Source organism: Trichechus manatus, unplaced genomic scaffold (assembly GCF_000243295.1).
Source record: "Trichechus manatus latirostris isolate Lorelei unplaced genomic scaffold, TriManLat1.0 scaffold00168, whole genome shotgun sequence".
NCBI lineage: Eukaryota > Metazoa > Chordata > Mammalia > Sirenia > Trichechidae > Trichechus > Trichechus manatus.
The window spans coordinates 3710561-3730041 of record NW_004444104.1 but is presented as its reverse complement, the minus strand read 5'-3'; the positions used below and the strand labels follow the sequence as shown (position 1 = coordinate 3730041).

Here is a 19481-nt window from a genome sequence, read left to right as displayed (position 1 = left end):
TTGAGTGAACAAAATCTAAAATTAATCAATGTATCTCTCTTCTTCCCAAATACTACAAAGACCTGAAAACTATTTGACCACATATTGCTTTGCATTGTTTGTTAAACAGAAGTAATTACCTGCAGAATCTCTGTGCTGTCTTTAGAAATGAGCATGATAGCTGCGACTGTGTTTAAAATGATTTTGAGGCTGGTTTTCTTTTTCCTTGAAGTTGTCAAGGATTTCACTTTACTTGGATCCACAGTCAATATCCATAGAAGCAGCAGTCAAGAAATCAAAAGACGCATTGCATTGGGCAAATGTGCTGCAAAAGATCCCTTTAAAGTGTTGAAAAGCAAAGATGCTACCTTGAAGACTAAGGTGCACCTGACTCAAGCCATGGTGTTTTCAATCGCCTACTATGCATGTGAGAGCTGGATGATGAATAAGGAAGACCGAATAATTGATGCCTTTGAATTGTGGTGTTGGCAGAGAACACTGAATATACCATGGACTGTCTTGGAAGAAGTACAGATCTCTCTTGGAAGAAGTACAAATCTGTCTTGGAAGAAGTACAACCAGAATATTCCTTAGAAGCAAAGATGGCGAGACTATATCTCACATACTTTGGACATGTTATCAGGAGGGATCAGTCCCTGGAGAAGGACATCATGCTTGGTAAAGTAGAAAGTTAGCGAAAAAGAAGAAGATCTTCAATGAGATAGATTGACACAGTGACTGCAACAAAGGGCTCAAGCATAACTATTGTGAGGATGGTGCAGGACAGGGCAATGTTTTGTTCTGTTGTATATAGGGTCACTATGAGTCAGAACCGACCCGACAGCACCTAACAAGACAACAACAACATGCACATATATGTTCTTAATGAATTCTAGATATTAGTTTTTACTGTAATTATGGGAAAATTCTTAAGAGCTTTCCAGGGTTATACCAATGTGGATTAGTTTGGATGAAATTTCTTGTGGCAGAAATATGCTTGGACTTCCAATTTTCTTAGGTGTGATGGCTTAGGTTTACTTTGCATATTACCATATAAGTTCAACTCTGGTTTAAAAGAAAAGAAAAAAAAAAAAAGAAGAGATGAACTTTTGAAAGGAGTCTAAATATTAATGATGGAATGCTTATAGACTGAGCTCCTTGTTTTATGAAAAGTCACATATTTTGAACTTTTAAAAAGAAAGAACTTCATCTTGTCTTTTCTCTCGAAATACATTCTAAATTCAGGTGCTTTCTTGTGTTCGTTTTTTCTTTGTCTAGGTAAAATACGTATTTTCTGATAAAACGGGAACCCTCACATGCAATGTTATGACATTTAAGAAGTGTACCATTGCAGGAATAATTTATGGGTGAGTGTTTTCATTGCCATACTGTTGGAAATTCTCTCTCTTTTTTTTTCAACAAAATTAATGAACTTTTATTTACTCCAGGATTTATCTGAATTTCTAATACTGTACCTATATCTAAATAAGATGAAATGAAAACTTTCAGTTGTTGAAAAATATGGTTTATGTCTGCTTTTCTTTTTTTTTTACATAGTTAGAAATCCCAGGAAGTTTTATATGTATAGTCTAATATAGAGATTATAAATTATATAGTAACCATTTGGCATAATGTGTCCATCTGATTACGTTTCTTATAACAGTTGCATTTTTTCCCTCATTTTCCTTTAGTAATCACTCAGAAGCAAGTAATCCTGATTCAGAAAATTTCAGGTAAACAGATAACATTCTTTTCTACTCTGTCCTTTGTCCTTTTCCCCTGCTACAAACTTTTATCTGTGACAGAATACTTACATATGATAACACATCTCTCCCTTATCCAGACTTCAAATTAACAGTTGCTAAGAAGGTTCTCTTGATAGATTTTCCCTATGAAGCATTCAAACAACACAGAATCTGCACTTTCATTTATTGCTTTTGTAGTTACTCTGCCTCAAACTCCTTATCATACTCTGAATGCACATGTAAGCATCTTTTTTTTTTGCTAGAAAACAAATGCTTTTATTAATGAAAATCATTGTGTGAACAAGCCCTTCCTTTCCCTTCCCCTATGGCTTCACGTCAGCACTAGAACAATATAAGGATACAATAAGCATCCATTCAATTTTCTTTAATTAAAATGTCTTATTGTGTTTTCAATGAAAGTGTACACAACAAACTAAGTTCCCATTTAACAATTTCTACACAATTTGTTCAGTGACATTGGCTACATTTTTCAGTGTGTCAACTTTTTCATTGTTTCCATTCTGGTTGTTCCGCTTCGGTAATGTGGTTTCCCTGCCCCTTGCCTTCTCTTCTTTGCTTTTGAGTAAATGCTGACCGTTTGGTCTCATTTAGATGATCATTTAGGCACCTTTTAATGCCATTTTGCAACTCAGGGACTGGAAGGATATATAATTTGACAGAACTTTAAATATTTAGTATAGTTCTGTGGGCTTTTTAGGTCGGTCCTTACTGAAAGCAGAAGACTGAGCTACATGTTTTCTTTAGATCCTTTTCATCATCAACTGTTATCTTCAGGAACTTTTTGTTAAAAATAATCTTTATTCTTCTTCATAGTCAGTCACCTCCTTTCATCACAGATCAATCTGAATTTAACGACCCAGCACTGTTGAAGAACTTTGAGAATGGGCATGTAAGTCTGCTATTTCCATTCTAAGTTGATGGAGTCGTGCTTGATATCTTTAACATATATATATGGCTTCCTAAAAGGTATTCTTTTCTGAACCCAGGAACAAGAGAGAGACTTGAAAAATTTTTGATTTCACACAGTAAGCAAGGGATATTACAACGATGTTATGAGCTGAGCTTATTAATGTGGATGAATTTTAACATTATACAAGAACATTTTAATATGCAGCAATGTATGTAAGACTGTCTCTATCTGCGTGGTATAGTCCTGGCCAGTGTCCGCTTGCTATTGGGCTTCCCTGCTTCAGCACCCACAGTATCCTTGCCATACAAGGGGGCTTCTGTGGTTGGGGTGGAGGCTGGATGGGATCCTTGCAGCCAGAATTTGTTGCACTTATAGTCTAGAAGTTCTTACTCTATTTTCTTGTGTTGAAATGTCAAAGTATCTCAGAATTTTCCTGGGAATTGCTGGCAAAGTCTTGGCTTGGGCATGACCACCTTATGAACTAAGATGACCCAAGGATGCATGGCAGAAAGTTCCTCTAAGGGGACTATGGGCTTGCCACCAACTTCCCTCCTCCCCTGCCCTCTTCTCCCCAACACCCCGTGACTGCTGAGACAGGAATTCCTTGCTTTGGACCCTGGTTTTTAACTGAGGCCACAATATTAGCAGGGGAGAACCTAACACTTGTCCACCTCCCACTGGGCTGTGATCCTGATAGCAGAGATAATTTTTCTTTCCCATCCTGTTGATGATTGTCTGTTTTGCCTCTCAGTATTTCCAAAACTACAGAACAACACTTTCAGCCTCCTTAATCAGAAGAATAGGGGTCAATCAGATTTGGCAGGAAGGATACATTACAAGGTCAAAGTGATGTTTGTGTGTGGTGGTCGGTGTTGTTGTTAGCTGCCATCAAGTCAGCCTCTGACTCATGGCGACCCCGTGCACAACAGAATGACATGCTGCCCAGCCCTGCGCCATACTCATGATCAGTTGCAGACTGGACCATTGTGATCTATAGGGTTTTCATTGGCTGATTTTCAGAAGTAGAAGTAGTCTGGAAGCTCCCCTGAAACCTGTTCAGCATCATAGCAACACACAAGCCTCCACTGACAGATGGGTGGTGGCTGCACATGAGGTGCATTGGCTGGGAATCAAACCCAGGTCTCCTGCATGGAACGTGAGAATTCTATCACTGAACCATCAGTGCCCCCTGTGGTAGTCAATAGGCTGGGTATTTCTGCCCTGCTGGTGTTGGAAGAGCTGGTCCATTGGGTGCACATCCACTCCAACTGAGCTGAGTGCCGGCTCTTCTCTGCACAGTCCTTAGAGCCCAGGGCCCTCTTCCAGGGCAGTCAGTCAAAGGCATATTAGGAGCTCACTTAACCAAATTGCACAGAGTCTGGCATGTTGGATTTGGCAAACTGATGTCAAACCCAGTTTCCATCTGGATACCAAGCAGTAGCTGAACAACATCCCACAGTTCATGGCTGCAGCTGCTTCTGGCGTGCTTAGGAGCAGAGACAGTCCCCATTGTTCAGCTGAAAAGAATTGGTTACTATTCGCATTCTATCATAGTATTGAAAAAAAGGAGCACTGGTGGCACAATTGTTAAGTCCTCAGCTGATAATGGCACCCAACAACAACAATTTAGCATGTAAAATGATAGTGTCTTGGAGAAAAATAAAGTAGAAAAAGAGGATAGAGAGTTGTTGCAATTTAAAATAAGGTAGAAGGGAAAGTCTGACTAAGAATGTGTTATTTGGGAAAAGACCTAAGGGAAGTAAAGATGAAGCCCTGTGGATATCTGGGAGGAGAAAGAGCCAGGTCAGTGCAGAGAGAACAGAAGGCCTGGTGGTAGCATGCACCTGGAACCTTTGGGGAACAGCAAAGGGCTTAGTGTAGCTTAGAACAGAGTGCATAAAAGGGAGTTGAAATCAAGGAGGTGATGAGTTGGGGAGGACAGTACAGGGCAGATTGTGTAAAATAGTAGGCCATCGAAGGGCTTGGCTTGGACCTTGAGTTGGATAAGAAACAATTGCTTCAGTACGTTTCCTGGGTGCTATCTTCATGTCCTGAGTCTTTATCAATTGATTTGCATGAATGACTTGGCTCCTCTCCAATATGTTTTGAAAATATTGGCAGGATCTATTAAATGCTGTTCTCTTCCCTCCTCCCCTCCTGTACCAGCAAGCCTCGAACCTATCTTATTTTCACAACGCTCTCCAATGGCAAGGGCCTCTTGGCTGGTCTTCCTGCTTCTATTCTTACTTTGCCAAAGCGATCTTGATGAATATAAATCAGATCATGTCACCTTTCTGCTTAGGACACTTCAGTGGTTGCCCAGTACGACTAGAATAAAGTCCCCATACAGGACTCCAACCTCCTGTCCTGTGCCTTCCTTCTTGCTTACAGTGCTCGAGGGGCCAGGGACATGGCAGAGGGCCTGCTCTCTTCTTACTTCTAGAAGGAAGAAGACAGACAGGAAACCAGTACACAAGGCAATGAGCGGGATATTTCCAGATCGTAAGTGTTATGCAGATAATAAAGCAGGCAGTGTGGTGAGGGCGCAGTCACCTCTCTGAGCAGTTGTTGTTGATCTGGCACCTAAATCTATACTCTCCAAATCTTTAGGTCCACTACTCTCACAGAAGGAGCCTGGTGGTACAGTGGTTAAGCGCTCAGCTGCTAACCTAAAGGACAGCGGTCTGAACTCACCAACTACTCCACAGGAGAAATACATGGCAGTCTGCTTCTGTAAACATTACAGCCTTGGAAACCCTATGGGACAGTTCTGTTCTGTCTTATAGGGTTGCTATGAGTTGGAATTGACTCGACAGCAATGGGTTTTTATTATCACAGGAAAAAAAATTTTTTTTTCCTGTAATAGTGAAACAACCCTTGTGTATAATCCAATTTATTTTTAATCCAACGTGACTAAACAAGGTCACCTTCCTTAATTGATTCCACAATGTCTAGTGAATTCTTCCCGAGGGAACATTTTCCGAGAGGGCACAGTCGTGTTGTTTCCGGTGGTCTCCCCAGCCTCCCACATCATCCCTGACTGGGTGGCCACTCCACAAACCCATTGTGAATGCATGGTGTGGTTTTAGCTGGCGCCTGGCTCTGTACGCACCTAAGTTGAACCTCAGCCAGTATCAACTGCAGAAGAGAACTCTGGTGACACTGGCATGGGAAGTGATGCACTGATTTCTCCTTTGTTTTGTAGCCCACAGAAGAATATATCAAGGAATTTCTTACCCTTTTATGTGTGTGCCACACTGTTGTTCCTGAGAAACATGGAAATGACATCATTTACCAGGCCTCCTCTCCAGGTAGGTGTTCCGTGCCCAGAGCTCATTGAGCCTGGCCTGTGACAAGCACTCAGCAGAGGTGGTGATGTTGCAGGTCCCCTAGATTGCTCCTCTGGGTCCTTACAGGTCTAGGTCATTCATGTTAGTGACTCACTCATGTTAGAGCTCCTGGGATCCTTGTGCCCTCCAGCTCTGAAAGATATCCCAAAGGGGGCCAGGGAGTGTGCCTGGGCCCCAGTAAGCACATTTAGTTATTATCAGTACCAAGGCAGAGGTAAGATTAAGGCCCTTCATTTCATGAAGATGCTAATGGCCTTGCAAACATCCCAACAATGAGTAGGAAGGAAGCATTGCATTTTCAGTCTGGTGAATTCATTTTGGCTCCATTGCAAGAGGCCCAATTTAATCAAATTTCCTCTTCCATGCACACTAAATAGTACCTAGACGCACAGACAGGCCATTTCAATAAAAAGGTCAAGTTTATAAATGACACGATATTTTTAGTGCTGGCAAATAGAAATCTGTATTACATTAAATCCAGTGTTAATATATTGGCTCAGTCCCTACTAATATGGACTCCTTATTGGCAGATGAAGTGGCTTTAGTGAAAGCAGCAAAAAAACTTGGCTTTGTTTTCACTACAAGAACACCGTACTCTGTTATCATCGAAACTGTAAGTAGGACCTTGTATACTTTTCCACGTTTTATGTCCATCTGGTCTTCCAGTGGAGCACGAGGTACAGTGGTTCAGACTATGAGCTCTGGAGCCACTGAAGTTAGTCCTGGCCTTGCAACTTTCCAGCCATTATTCTGGGCGCATTACTTAGCTTCTCTGTGAAGTTTTCTTATCCTATCATATGTAAGGTAATTGGAATTAGTGCCTAGCACAGAGTAAGTGCTCAATAAAAGTGAGCTGTTCCAAAGAGTTTGAATCATTGAACCTTCAAGAAATATACTATTTTTTTTTCCTATGAGGAACTAAAATGGTTCAAAATATTTTTTACAGTGAGTTCTATTATTATACTGATTTATTGACTTTATTGCAGTCCCTGGGTAGTGCAAAGAGTTAAGCCCTTAGCTACTAACTGAAAGCTTGGCAGTTTGAATTCACCCAGAGGCAGCTCGAAAGAAAGGCCTGGAGATCTACTTCCAAAAGGTCACAGCCATTTAAAACCCTATGGGGCACAGTTCAGCTCTGAAACACATGGGGTCTGGATGGCAACTGGTTCTGGTATTGACTTTATTACATATATTACTTTGTTTTGTTTTGATAATCATTCACCACAAGTCTTTGATATTATAAAAACAAATTGAAGGAAAGTAAACATGTTAGTCGACTAACTGATTTTTCACTTTTCTAGGAATACATGTGATGGTTTGTGTATTTACGAGACTTTGAGTCCTTGGTAGAAGGGACTGGTTAGTTCATCTTTATATCCATAGTACCCGGCATATGGAAGGCTCTTAAATTCCTTAAATTCTTCAGTGCTATACTGGTGATAAAAAGGAGCCCCCAGTGGCTCAGTGGTTAAAGTGCTCAGCTATCAACCAGAAGGTTGATGGTTTGAACCTACCAGCTGCTCCTTGGGAGAAAGACCTGGCAGTCTTCTTCTATGAAGATTACAGCCTTGGAAACCCTCTGGGGCAGTTCTGCTGTGTCCTCCGGGGTCACTATGAATCAGAACTGACTTGACAGCAACTTTTTTTGTTGTGGTTGTTTGTTTGTTTTGTTTTTTATATTGGTGAAACTGGGAGCTGGTAGGTTCAGAAATAAATGGATCATGGCTACAAGAGGTCAACAATGGGCTCAAACATACCTACTATTGTAAGGATGGCACAGGACCCGACAACATTTCATTCTCTTATACACAGGGTCAGGTCACTATGAGTCAGAACCAACTCGATGGTACCTTGCCTAGCAACAGGAGGTCAAGAGGCTGTAACCGGAAAAACACAAGAAAGAAAGCATATTTCATAGTTATAAAATTTTATAGCATGCCACCTCTTTCCATCTTTACCCCTTCAAATTACCTAAGCATGAAGGATTTCATTTAATCTGTGCGATTTTATTTGTACTTACACTGCTGCCTGCTGGTTGTTGCAGGTACCACATGTACCTCCCCCACCTGAGAGTGTTTATACAATGTTTCTGACAGCACCAATTTTAGATGGGAACACCTGTTGTCTAGGTCTCCTGTTGGCACTGTCAGAAACGTTTGCCCAGGTGGCAAACAACGTTTCTACCATAGGAAGATACCTTCGTCTCATCAAGCTTGTAAGAAAAGTTGCACTTTGAAAAAGGTGTGTACCTGGAGTGTAAAGCTTGTTTGTGGTTGGGGGAGTGAGTTATTTTGCTAGACAAATACTTTCTTTCCCAGGTAAGAATATGTTGCTTTACCTTCCTGTAGATGGGAGAACAATTCACATTCGAAATTCTCAGCATCCTGGGGTTTTCCAGGTAAGCTACCTTTTCATATACTTTGTTTATTTCCCAGGGCTATGTCCATGGTTACTCTACTGAGACTTGGCCATGAAACCAAAACTTTAGTACAAGATCATGACATGCTAGTCAGCCTCTACCTGTGCTCCACACGTCAGCTCAGTTCTCACGGCTTCAGCCCTCACTGGGCCCCATTCTCGCTTTGTTGGCTCACATGGGTTGATGCACCTCTCCTTTCCAGTCAAGTCTTGCAATTTTAAATCTGGACTGTTATTTAATGACTGTAAACTCCATGAGGACAGGAATCATCTCACACAGAGTCTGGTGCCTAGAAAGTACTCAGGAAACATTTGATGAATGGATGGATTCAGAAACTATTCTCACAAATAAAGTAAAAACTATTTCTCTAAAAATAGACAGTGAAAGGTCCCTGGGTGGCACAAATGGTTTGCACTCAACTACTAATTGAATGTTCCGCTGCTATTCATAAGGTTTTCACTGGCCAATTTTTTCAGAAGTAGACTGCCAGGTCCTTCTTCCTAGTCTGCCATAGTCTGGAAGCTCCTCTGAAACCTGCTGGTATTTGAAATACTGGTGGCATAGCTTCCAGCATCACAGCAACATGCAAGCCACCACAGTATGACAAACTGACAGACGCGAGGTGGCAAGTAAAATTTTGCTGAAGATAATTCAAAAATGGTTGCAGCTCATTTGTAGTAACTGTTAAATGGGAGACTATTTTGTCCTGTAAGCCTTCATCTTAAGTGAGAATAACAGCACAATTAGAAGAGCATAGTCAATGTCACTTAAATGTGTATGTAAAAAAATTTTTGAAATGGCGTATCTTTGGCTATGTGTATTTTCACCAAAAAAAAAAAAAAAGTTGAGAATTTAGAGGGTTAAAATGTTGTGGGGTTGTTAACCAATGTCATAAAACAGCATGTGTGTTACTGTTACATGAGAAACTATCTGTTCTGTAAGCCTTCACCTGAAGTACAATAAAATATTAAAAAAAAAAAAATGGTTGCAGCAGTACATCAACAGGGAACTGCCAGAAATTCAAGCCAGATTAAGAAGAGGATGTGGAACAAGATATCATTGCTGATGTCAGATGGATCTTGGCTGAAAGCAAAGAATACCATAAAGATGTTTACCTGTGTTTTCTTGACTATGCAAAGACATTCGACTGTGTGGATCATAACAAATTATGGATAACATTGAGAAGAATGGGAATTCTAGAACACATAACTGTGCTCATGCAGAACCTGTACATAGACCAAGAGGCAGTCAGCCGAAGAGAACAAGAGGATACTGCGTGGTTTAAAATCAGGAAAAGTGTGTGTCAGTGTTGTGTCCTTTTACTGTACTTATTCAATCTGTATTCTGAGATACAGATAAAAGCAATGAATTTGAGCTCTGTCCACAACCGTGCGAAGAAGAAGAAAACCTGGAGCCTTTGAGACAGAACTATATAGGCAACACTCTCTGGCAGCTATTGGGCAGTCAATGTAACATCTCTGTCTGGCAAAATGGCAACAAAATGGGTGCTTCATAGGGATGTAGTGAGGACTGAATGATACATATAAAGCACAGAGCCCAAGGCTGCCTTCCTCTCTCCCCATCAGTTTTTTTAATGACCAAGTTGCATTTAGTTGTGCTAGTAAATTTCCATGGAAGAAAAAGACAGTGACAGAGAAATAGGAAGAGGAAGAGGAAGTGGAGATTTAGAATTAGAACCTCCGTTTAAGGAATGAGTTAAAGAAAAGGACATGGAGACTGGCCATTGCTAAAGTATATTGGACTTTTTACTGACTGTCAGCCCAGTAGAGACTCAGCGCCCTTTTACTGGGGGCTGGTTAGGTAAACACTCTCCACCTAGCATGTAACAAAATTCTAGACTATTGGAATTCCTTTGACTTTCGTATTTTTGGTTTTAGAGTCAGGTAACTAAGAGAAACTAATAATACTTTTTTATATTGTTCTAGTAATAGAAAAAGGATGTCTGTAATTGTCCGAACTCCTACAGGACAACTTCGGCTCTACTGCAAAGGGGCTGTAAGTATCGGGGTTCACGAATCATAAAAACTCTGCTTCTCTTTCTTCCAGCTACTAGGGGAAAGCCTTTTGCGACTTTGCAGTATTTTAAAATTTTGTTGCCTTTTCTCTTCTGTTGCTATTGGTTGTTGAAAACATTATCCAAGACTGAAAGTCCATTTCAAGGTAGACAAAAAGATTATTCAGTAGTGAAAAGATCTTGAAATTTGTGGTGGCTCACACCAGAATATTCATTAAGTTTTAAGGGTAGTGAAGAGTTCGCTGTCACTAAACTGTCTTACAGACGATCAGTGATCAGATTGTTGACACTAAGTCTTTGTAGCATCGTGGATTACAAATTTGAAGTTTTGGTCCCAGTTCCAAGCTAACGTGCTTGGACTTGGAAAGTCTCAGGTAATTCACTTTTCCCTCTGTAAATATTTTTAAGCACTTATAAATTCATACTATATATACTTTTTAAAATAAACAACTTTATTGAGGTATATAATTGACATAAAATAAATTGCACATCTTTAAAGTGTACAATTTGATAAATTCTGAATATGTATTGCCCAAGAAACCATTGCCCCAATCAATATGGTGAACGTATCTATCACCCCCCAAAGTTTTCTCATGCCCCTTTGTAATTCTTCCCTCCTGCCCCTTCAGGCAACCACTGATCTGCTTTCTGTCATTATAGATTAGTTTGCATTTTCTAAACTTTTATATAAATGGAAGAATACAACTCCTTTTTTTTTTTTTTTTTGGCCTGGCTCTTTCACTCATAATGATTTCGAGATTCATGCATGTTGTAGCTTGTATCAATAGTTCCCTCCTTTTTATTGCTGAGTAGTATCCCATTGGATGAGTATATTGAAAGTGTTGATGAACACTTAGTTTGCAGTTTTTGGCTACTACAAGCAAAGCTCCTATAAGTATTTGTCTGGATATATGGTTTCATTTCTCAGATAAATAACTAGGAGTGGAATGGCTGTATTATGTGGTGGGTGTACATTTCACTTTTTAAGAAGCCAGCAAACTGTGGTTACAGTCCAGCAGCTGTCCTCGCCAACACTTGGTATGGTCTGTCCTCTTAATTTTAGCCATTCTAGTAGATGTGTGGAGTCCGTTGGTGGCACAAGTGCTCAATTACTAACCAAAAGGTTGGCAGTTTGAACCTTCCCAGAGGTGCCTCAAAAGAAAGGCCTGGCGATTTACTTCCAAAAGGCCACAGCCATGAAAACTCTATGGAGTAGTTCTACTCTGCACACTTAAGTCACCATGAGTCAGAGCTAACTTGAACGCAACTGGTTTGTTTTTTTTTGCTTTAGTAGACGTGTAGTTGGATTGACCCAGTGGCTGCAACAATGGGCTCAAACATAGCAACAATTGTGAGGATGGTGTGGGGCCGGGCAGTGTTTCATTCTATTGTACATAGGGTTGCTATGAGTCAGAACCTAACAACAACAGATGTGTAGTAGTATCTCATTGTGGTTTTAATTTACATTTCCATGCTGACTGATGATGGTAAGAATTTTTTCATTTACTTATTTTCCAACTGTGTTGGGGTTCACAGGATCACCCCTATGTTAGGAGAGCTCATGGAATTCAGCGTATAGTTGTACTCATCACGAAGATTTATTACAAGAATGTAGTAGAGACACGATGCTGGATCATAAGGGAAAAGACCCAGCAGAGTCTGCAGGAATCCATGTGCAGGCATCTCACAAGGGGTCACATAGAGTGTACTCTTGCCCCAGCAATGAAAATGCCGCCATATGCATACAATGTTTCTGCCCAGGGAAGCCCACTAGAGAGTCAGTGCCCTTTTATTGGGGGCTGGTCAGGTAGGCACTCTCTGCCTACCATGTACCAAAATTCTGGACTCCAAACAGGAAAGCAGGTGTTCAGTATAAACCATGTTGTTTGCAAAAACAGTCTAGGCACAATGAGCCATCCTTACCATTTAGAAAAAATCGGTGTAGGGAATTGTTTACCCGCAGATTTCCAGATGCCAGCCAAGGGCCAGCCTTGCAAGTAGCCATCTCAGTGCAGCAGTCTCAGGCCTGCCATATTAACCTTCTGTGCACACCACACATTTATCTTCTTTAGTGAAATGCCTGTTTAAACCTTTGGCCTACTTTTCTAATTAAAAAAAATATATTACTGAGTTTTGAGAGTTCTTTATGTATTCCGGAATCAAGTCCTTTGTCAGGTACATGCTTTCCAATTATTTTCTTTTTCCAGTCTTGGTTTGTCTTTTCATTCTCTTAAGAGTGTCTTTTATTTTTCCTCAATATTTTTTTTATTGAGAGAAAATATGCATAACATACCATTTTAACTATTTTTGAGTGTGTAATTCAGTGGCATTAAGTACACTCACTGCTATCAATTTCTAGAACATTTTCATCATCCCAAACAGAAACTTCTGTACCCACTAAGCAATAATCCCTCATTCCCTCCTCCTCCCAGCCCTGGTAATAACTCTTCTACTTTCTGACTCTATTAATTTGCCTATTCTAGATGTTTCATGTAAGTAGGATTATGCAATATTTGTCCTTTGTGTCTAGTTTATTCAATTATCATAATGTTTTCAAAGTTCATCCATGTCGTAGCGTGTATGAGAATTTCATTTCTTTTTATGACCCAATAATATTCCATTGTATGTGTATAACCTTCAAACGTTTGTCAGTTTGTTGTACGGTGGTGGCTTGTGTGTTGCTATGATGCTGGAAGCTATGCCACCAGTATTTCAAATACCAGCAGGGTCACCCATGATGGACAGGTTTCAGCTGAGCTTCCAGATGGAGACAGACCAGGGAAAAGGACCTGGCAGTCTACTTCTGGAAAAATTAGCCAGTGACAACCTTATGAATAGCAGCAGAACTTTGTCTGATATACTGCCAGAAGATGAATCCCTCAGGTTTGAAGGCATTCAAAATACCACAGAAGAAATGCTGCCTCCTCAAAGTAGAGTCAATCTTAACAACGTGGATGGAGTCAAACTTTGGGAACTTCATCTGCTGATGTGGCATGACTCAAAATGAGAAGAAATATCTGCAAACATCCATTAATAATAGGAAAGTAGAATGTACGAAATAAGAATCTAGGAAAATTGGAAGTCATCAAAAATGAAATGGAACACATTAGCATCAGTATCCTAGGCATTACTGAGCTAAAGTGGACTAGTATTGGCCATATTGAATCAAACAATCATATAGTATACTACTCTGGGAATGACAAACTGAAGAGGAATGGTGTTGCATTCATTGTCAAAAAGAATATTTCAAAATCTATCCTGAAGTACAACAGTGTCAGTGATAGGATAATATCCATATGCCTACAAGGAAGACCAGTTATTACAACTATTATTCAAATTTATGCACCAACCACTACTGCCAAAGATGAGGAAATTGCAGATTTTTACCAACTTCTTCAGTCTGAAACTGATCAAACATGCAATCAAGATGCATTGATAATTACTGACGATTGGAATTCAAAAGTTGGAAACAAAGAAAAAGGAATAGTAGGTGGAAAATATGGCCTTGGTGATAGAAACGACACCGGAGATCATGTGATAGAATTTTGCAAGACCAATGACTCCTTTCTTTCAAATACCCTTTTTTCACCAACATAAAAACTGACTATACACATGGACCTCTCCAGATGGAACACACAGGAATCGAATTGTCTACACCTGTGGAAAGAGACTATGGAAGGCTCAATATCATCAGTCAGAACAAGGCCAGGGACCGCCTGTGGAACAGACCATCAATTACTCATATGCAAGTTCAAGTTGAAGCTGAAGAAAATTAGAACAAGTCCATGAGAGCCAAAGTATGACCTTAAGTATATTCCACCTATATTTAGAAACCATCTCAAGAATAGATTTGACTCATTAACCACTAATGACTGAAGACCAGACAAGTTGTAGAATGACATCAAGGATATCATACATGAAGAAAGCAAGAGGTCATTAAAAAGACAGCAGAGAAAGAAAAGACCAAAATGGATGTCAGAGGAGACTCTGAAACTTGCTATTGAACATAGAGTAGATAAAGCAAAACGAAGAAATGATGAAGCAAAAGAGTTGAACAGAATATTTCAAAGGGCAGCTCGAGAAAACAAAGTAAAGTATTATAATGAAATGTGCAAAGACCTAGAGTTAGAAATCCAAAAGGGAAAAACACCTTCAGCATTTCTCATCCTGAAAGAACTGAAGAGAAAATTCAAGCCTCAAGCTGCAATACTGAAGGATGCTACCAGGAAAATATTTAATGACATGGGAAACATCAAAAGAAGATGGAAAAAATACACAGAGTCACTGTACCAAAAAGAATTGGTTGGCATTCAACCATTTCAGGAGGTGGCATAGGATCAAGAACCGATGGTACTGAAGGGAGAAGTCCAAGCTGCACTGAAGGCATTGGTGAAACAAAAGCCTTCGGGAATTGACAGAATACCAATTGAGATGTTTCAACAAACAGATGAAGTGCTAGAAGTGCTCACTTGTCTATGCCAAGAAATTGGAAGACAGCTTCCTGGCCAACAGACTGGAAGAGATCCATATCTGTGACCATTCCAAAGAAAGGTGATCCAACAAAATGCGGAAATTATCGAACAATATCATTAATATCACAGAAAAGTAAATTTTTTTTATTGAAGATCATTCAAAAACAGTTGCAGCAATACATCATCAACCGGGAAGTGCCAGAAATTCAAGCCAGATTCAGAAGAGGAATTGAAATGAGAAATATCGTTGCTGATGTCAGATGGATCTTGGCTGGAAGCAGAGAATACCAGAAAGATGTTCACTTGTGTTTATTGACTATGAAAAGACATTCGACTGTGTGGTTCATAATGAATTATGAATAACACTGAGAAGAATGGGAATTCCAAAACACTTAATTGTGCTCATGAGGAACTTGTACATAACCAAGAGGCAGTCATTTGAACAGAATAAGGGGATGCTGAGTGGTTTAGAATCAGGAAAGGTGTGTGTCAGGGTTGTATCCTTTCACCATACTTCTTCCTTATATGCTGAGCAAATAATCTGAGAAGCTGTACTATATGAAGAAGAATGCAGCATCAAGATTGGAGAAAGACTCATTAACAACCTATGATATGCAGATGACATATGAAAGCAAAAGAGGCCTTTTGAAGCACTTACTGATGAAGATCAAAGTCTACAGCCTTCAGTATGGATTACACCTTAACATAAAGAAAACAAAAATCCTCACAACTGAACCAATAAACAACATCATGATAAACAGAGAAAAGATGGAAGTTATAAAGGATTTCATTTTACTTGGATCCACAATCAACGCCCATGGAAGCAGCAGTCAAGCAATTGAAGGATGCATTGCATTGGGCAAATTTTCTGCAAAAGACCTCTTTTAAGCAAAGATATCACTTTAAGGACTAAGGTGCACCTGACCTAAGCCATGGTGTTTTCAATCGCCTCATATGCATGCAAAAGCTGGGCAATGAATAAGGAAGACCTAAGAAGAATTGATGCCTTTGAATTATGGTGTTGGAGAAGAATATTGATTATATCATGGACTGGCAGGAGAACGAACAAATCTGTCTTGGAAGAAGTACAGTGAGAATGCTCCTTAGAAACAAGGATGGCAAGATGTCATCTCACGTACTTTGGACATGTTATCAGGAGAGAGAAGGACATCATGCTTGGTAAAATAGACGGTCAGCAAAAAGGAGGAAGACCATCAAGGAGATGGACTGACACAGTGGCTCCAACAATGGGCTCAAGCATAACAACGATTGTGAGGATGGTGCAGGAATGGGCAGTGTTTCATTCTGTGGTATATAGGGTGGCTACGTGTCAGTACCGACTTGACAGCACCTAACAACAACAATGTATATACCACATTTTGTTTATCCATTCATCTGTTGATGTTTGGCTATTGTGAGTAACGCTGCTGTTAACACTGGCATACAAGTATCTACTTAACAGTGTCTTTTGACAAATTTCACAATTTGTTCCTTTATGATTTGCACTTTTAGAGTTGTATGTAAGCAATGTTTGTCTAACCTACAATTACAAATAGTTTCTCCTATGTTTTTTTCTAGATGTTATATAGTTTTAGGTTTTACATTTAGTTCTATGATCCATTTTGCGTTAATTTTTTAATTAATTATTTTATTGTACTTTAAATGAAGGTTTACAGAGCAAATTAGTTTCTCATTAAACAATTAATACACCTATTGCTTTGTGATGTTGGTTTCCAAACATGTCAACACTCTCCACTTCTTGACCTTGGGTTCTGTTTTACCAGCTTACCTGTCCCCTATTGCCTTCTCGTCCTTTCCCTTGGGTTGGTTTGCTCACCGAGTCTTGTTGTTTTTTTATGGGCCTGTCTAGTCTTTGGCTGAAGGGTGAACCTCAGCAGTGACTTCGGAACTGAGTTAAAAGGGTGTACAGGGGCCACACTCTTGGGGTTTCTCCAGTCTGTCAGACTAGTAAGTCTGATCTTTTCTTTGAGTTAGAATTTTGTTTGACATTTTTCTCCAGCACTGTCCAGGACCCTCTACTGTGATTCTTGTCAGTGCAATCAGTGGTGTAGCCAGGCACTGTCTAGTTATGTTGGACTCAGTCTGGTGGAGGCTGTGGTAGTTGTGGTCCATTAGTCCTTTGGACTAATCTTTCCCTTGTGTCTTTGGTTTACTTCATTCTCCCTTGCTCCAGACAGGGTGAGAGCAGTGTAGTATCTTAGATGGTTGCTCACAAGCTTTTTTTTTTTTTGATTTATTTTTATTGTACTTTAGATCAAGGTTTACAGAACAAATAGTTTCTCATTAAACAGTCAATACACATATTGTTTTATGGCATCGGTTAACAACCCCACGACATGTCAACACTCTCCCTTCTCAACTGTGGAGGACCTTTTTTTTTTTTGGTGAAAATATACATAGCTGAAGTTACACCATTTCAAAAATTTCTACATGTACAATTCAGTGACATCAATTACATTCTTCCAGTTGTGCTGCTATTCTCACTATCCTTTTGCAAATTATTCCATCACCATTATCTTCAATTCACTGTTGCTTAGGCTTCCCATCAAACCTTTTGAGTTGCTGTTGTCAATTTGATCACACATAGATAATTCTTTTTTTTTTTTGTACATTAGATGAAGGTTTACAGAACAAATAATTTCTCATTAAATAGTTAGTACACATATTGCCCTATGACAATGGTTAACAACGCCACGACATGTCAACACTGTCCTTTCTCAACCTTGAGTTCCCTGTCACCAGCTTTCTTGTCCCCTCCTGCCTTCTATTCCTTGTCTCTGGACTGCTGTGCCTCATAAGTCCCATTTTGTTTTATGGGACTGTCCAATTTCCGGCTGAATGGTGAACTGCAGGAGTGACTTCACCACCGGGCTAAAAGGGTGCCCGGGGGCCATACACATGGGGTTTCTCCAGTCTCTGTCAAGCCAGTAAATCTGGTCTTTTTTGGTGAGTTAGAATTCTGTTCTACATCCTTATCCCGCTCTGGCCAGGACCCTCTGTTGTGATCCTGGTCAGAGCAGTCAGTGGTGGTAGCTGGTTACCATCTAGCTGTACTGGACTCAGTCTGGCGGAGGCCTTGGTAGCTGTGGTCCATTAGTCCTTGGGACTAATCTTTTCCTTGTATCCTGTTCTCTTCATTCTCCCTTGCTCCCGAAGAAGTGAGGCCAGTGGAGTATCTTAGATGGCTGCTCACAAGGCTTTTAAGACCCCAGATGCTACTTACCAAAATAGGTTATAAAACATTTTCTTTACCCACTATGTTATGCGAGTTGAGCTAGATGTCCCCCGAGACCATGGTCTCCGGCCCTCAGCCCAGTAATTTGGTCCCTCAGGGAGTTTGGATGTGTCTGTGAAGCTTCCCCCACCCACGTGTCTGTCAGTTTGTTGTATTGTGGGGGCTTGTGTGTTGCTATGATGCTGGAAGCTATGCCACCAGTACTCAAATACCCGTAGGCTCACCCATGGCGGACAGGTTTCAGCTGAGCTTCCAGACTAAGACGGACTAGGAAGAAGGACCCAGCAGTCTACTTCTGAAAAGAATTAGCCGTGAAAACCTTACTAATAGCAGCAGAACATTGTCCGATATAATAGTGCCAGAAGATGAGCCCCTCAGGTGGGAAGGCACTCAAAATGCGACTGGGGAAGAGCTGCCTCCTCAAAGTAGAGTCAACTTTAATGACATGGATAGAGTCAAGCTTTCAGGACCTTCATTTGCTGATGTGGCACGACTCAAAATGAGAATAAACAGCTGCAAACATTCGTTTATAATCGGAATGTGGTATGTACAAAGTATGAATCTAGGAAAATTGGAAATAGTCAAAAATGAAATGATCAACATCCTAGGCATTAGTGAGCTGAAATGGACTGGTATTGGCCATTTCGAATTGGACAATAATATGGTCTACTCTGCCGGGAATGATAACTTGAAGAGGAATGGCCTTGCATTCATCGTCAAAAAGAACATTTCAAGATCTATCCTGAAGTACAGTGCTGTCAGTGACAGGATAATATCCATACGCCTACAAGAAAGACCAGTTAACATGACTATTATTCAAATTTATGCATCAACCACTGAGGCCAAAGATGAAGAAATTGAAAATTTTCACCAACTTCTGCAGGCCGAAATTGATTGAACATGCAATCAGGATGCATTGATAATTACTGGTGATTGGAATGTGAAAGTTGGAAATGAAGAAGGATCAGTAGTTGGAAAATATGGCCTTGGTGATAGAAACAATGCCAGAGATCGCATGATTGAATTTTGCAAGACCAACAACTTCTTCATTGCAAATACCTTTTTTCATCAACATAAACGGTGACGATATGCATGGACCTCACCAGATGGAATACACAGGAATCAAATCGACTACATCTGTGGAAAGAGACAATGGAAAAGCTCAATATCATCAGTAAGAACAAGGCGAGGGGCTGACTGTGGATCAGACCATCAATTACTCATATGCAAGTTCAAGTTGAAACTGAAGAAAATTAGAACAAGTCAACAAGAGCCAAAGTATGACCTTGAGTAT

At 40.1% G+C, this 19481-nt stretch overlaps 1 protein-coding gene across 1 annotated transcript in view; it reads left to right on the top strand.

Moving 5' to 3' along the window:
- The window catches only part of LOC101349662 (phospholipid-transporting ATPase IB-like), a 188367-nt gene that overhangs the window by 82711 nt on the left and 86175 nt on the right, over positions 1-19481 (top strand). Inside the window, exons 14-20 of the mRNA XM_023740918.1 lie at positions 1258-1346; positions 1671-1712; positions 2559-2634; positions 5861-5966; positions 6536-6618; positions 8354-8403; positions 10371-10440. Of these exons, the coding sequence (XP_023596686.1) occupies positions 1258-1346; positions 1671-1712; positions 2559-2634; positions 5861-5966; positions 6536-6618; positions 8354-8403; positions 10371-10440 (516 nt within the window). The remainder of the gene's footprint in view (positions 1-1257; positions 1347-1670; positions 1713-2558; positions 2635-5860; positions 5967-6535; positions 6619-8353; positions 8404-10370; positions 10441-19481) is intronic.